Source organism: Entamoeba nuttalli (assembly GCF_000257125.1).
Source record: "Entamoeba nuttalli P19 unplaced genomic scaffold asmbl_6725, whole genome shotgun sequence".
Taxonomy (NCBI): domain Eukaryota; phylum Evosea; order Mastigamoebida; family Endamoebidae; genus Entamoeba; species Entamoeba nuttalli.
Window position 1 is genome coordinate 1 of NW_008578236.1, and position 2,431 is coordinate 2,431.

Genomic DNA, 2,431 nt, shown 5'->3' on the forward strand with positions numbered 1-2,431 from the left:
TTTATTAACAAGTTATTTTATATAAAGAATTTAACAAGTAAGTATTTTGTTTGAATGGTTTAAAAAAGAAGATATTTTAACAATTCATCTTATTTATAATTAAGAAATGTGTAATTATTTTTTTTATTTTAAAGGTATAATTCTACTTATTTTAAATATTTGTTTCAAATAAATTTAATAAAATTATTAACATAATCATTTCTAATGAATAGTTTTTGAAGTAATTATTTATTACTTCACAGACAGTAAGTATTTATTAATTAGAATTAGAAGAATTACTAAATAAATAAGTACAAAAAAAAATATTAAAAAAATTCTTTAAATTAGTTAAACACAACACTTATCCATTTAAATAAAAACATAGATAAATTCCTTTTCAAATTGTTAGTCATAACATTCTGCTTATGACTATTGTTTCATAAACACCAATAAAAAGAATATAGAACTTAATGAAAAAAATAGAAGAGAAAATTCAAAAAATACAAATTCCAACAAAAGAAACAATTACTTAAACAAGTTATTTATAAATTAACAGAAGTTATTTATAAAGATTTATCAAAAATGATTAAGAAAAACTTCTTTATTAGAATATCTATAAAGGGAAAAGTCTTTGTTTTAATTTATTAAGTATTTATCATTATTTTTTAACTTAACGTGTATGAAAAGAATATTAATAACTATGATATGAAAAAAAAAAGAAATCAAATTAAAGAAAGATAAATTACATCAATCCATTAACATGAATATGAGAATCTATTATAGAGAAACAAGTAACCCATCAGTTACAGGAAGTGTTGGAACATGAGACGATTCTTGAATTTCAATAGCCATTTTATTTATTGCTTCAATAGAATAACGAGTACTAAAATGATGAATAATACATTTATTAGGTTTTATTTTTAATAATGTTTGAATAACTAACTGAGGATTAGAATGACCCCATTTTAAAGCGTTTTCATGAAGGTCACTTGCAAATGTACATTCATGTAATAACATATTTAATTGAATTTTTTGTTGAACAATATATTCAGCAAGTAAAGAAGAGTCATTAGTATCACCAGTAATTGCAATTGATGTATCTTGATGATTATTGTAATGAGTTTGACAAATAATGCCATGACCTTTAATAGAGCCATGATGAGGAATTGGGACACTTGTGAATGAAGTATTTTTAATAGAGAAATGAGTAATTTTGTCATCACTTAAATCTATATAAGAGACTGTTTTAGGAACTATATCACCAGAATATTCAAAAACAACATCAACCAATTTTTGAATTCCTTTTGGAGCAGCAATAATTAACTAAACTGATGAGCATTATATTTTATTATTAAATATATTGAAAATAGAAATTATATGAAATAATTATTTTTATTTTTAAACAAACTTCTACTGATGTTCCAAATACTACTGAATGAACAAACCCTGCAATACCACTTGCATGGTCTGAATGTGAATGAGTAATTATAACACCACGTATTTTATCTAAAGGGACACGAAATTGTGTTAATACGTTAGTAATTCCCTAAATAAATTAATTTATATATTTATTAAAAAAGGTTTTTTAAATTTTATTAAAACAAACATCTCCACAATCAACTAAATATAAATCCTCACCATTATTTGTATATATCAATGTGGAAGTAGTCATTCTTCCGTAAATAGGTCGTGCAGCAGAAGTTCCAGCAATAAGGAGATGAGTCATAATAAAATTAAAAAATAACAGTTTTTAATTTCTTTATTTTTTTATTTTTTTCTTAGTTGTAAAAAAAAATAGATAGATTTGATATTGTCTCGTTTGAAACACTACATCCAACCCTAAATTAAATTCAGACTTTGAATTTCTAATTATCATTTTGGTTATGACGTTATTTTTGTTGAAACAATGTTCTTACTCAAAATTGGTTAGATTGTTATTCATTAATATTTAGTACAAATGAATTTTTAGGTGATGATATCATTTATTATTGTGGAATATATTTGTTAATGAAGAATTTGTGTTGTGTGTATAATATGTTGTTAAGAAAAAAATAGGTTCTGTTAGTAGTTGTTGAAGTTAAAGGAGTTGAAAAATAATGTTATGAATATATTCTTCTTAAAATAACATTGTAAACAATAAAATAAATTTAAGACTCTTTAATTTTAAACTCAAATAAAAATTTAAATAAAGAAACGATTTAAGTTGAATTATCTTTTAAAAAATATTATTTTAAATGAAATAAATATACATTAAAGAAACTAATACAATTTCTTTTTAATATTACAAAAATTTCAATGTTAGGTAAATTACAGTTAATATTGTTATTAACTATTCTTTTTTTTTAATAATTCATTCTTTCTTCAAGTATTTTTCTTTGAAAAAAAAATATAAAAATCAACAAAAAAAAAGAAAAATTAAAAATAAAATAAAAAAAAACTTAAAAAAAAAATA

The 2,431-nt window shown here is 21.3% G+C and overlaps 1 protein-coding gene across 1 annotated transcript; it reads right to left on the reverse strand.

Annotated features, from left to right (window-relative positions):
* Positions 1–756: 756 nt before the first annotated feature.
* ENU1_159090 (metallo-beta-lactamase family protein) lies at positions 757–1,705 on the reverse strand (the record flags this gene model as incomplete). The annotated part of the gene is made up of 3 exons (XM_008860794.1): positions 757–1,302; positions 1,388–1,525; positions 1,586–1,705. 3 exons carry the CDS (start codon positions 1,703–1,705, stop codon positions 757–759), a joined length of 804 nt encoding a protein of 267 aa, XP_008859016.1.
* Between the last annotated feature and the right edge of the window lie 726 nt (positions 1,706–2,431).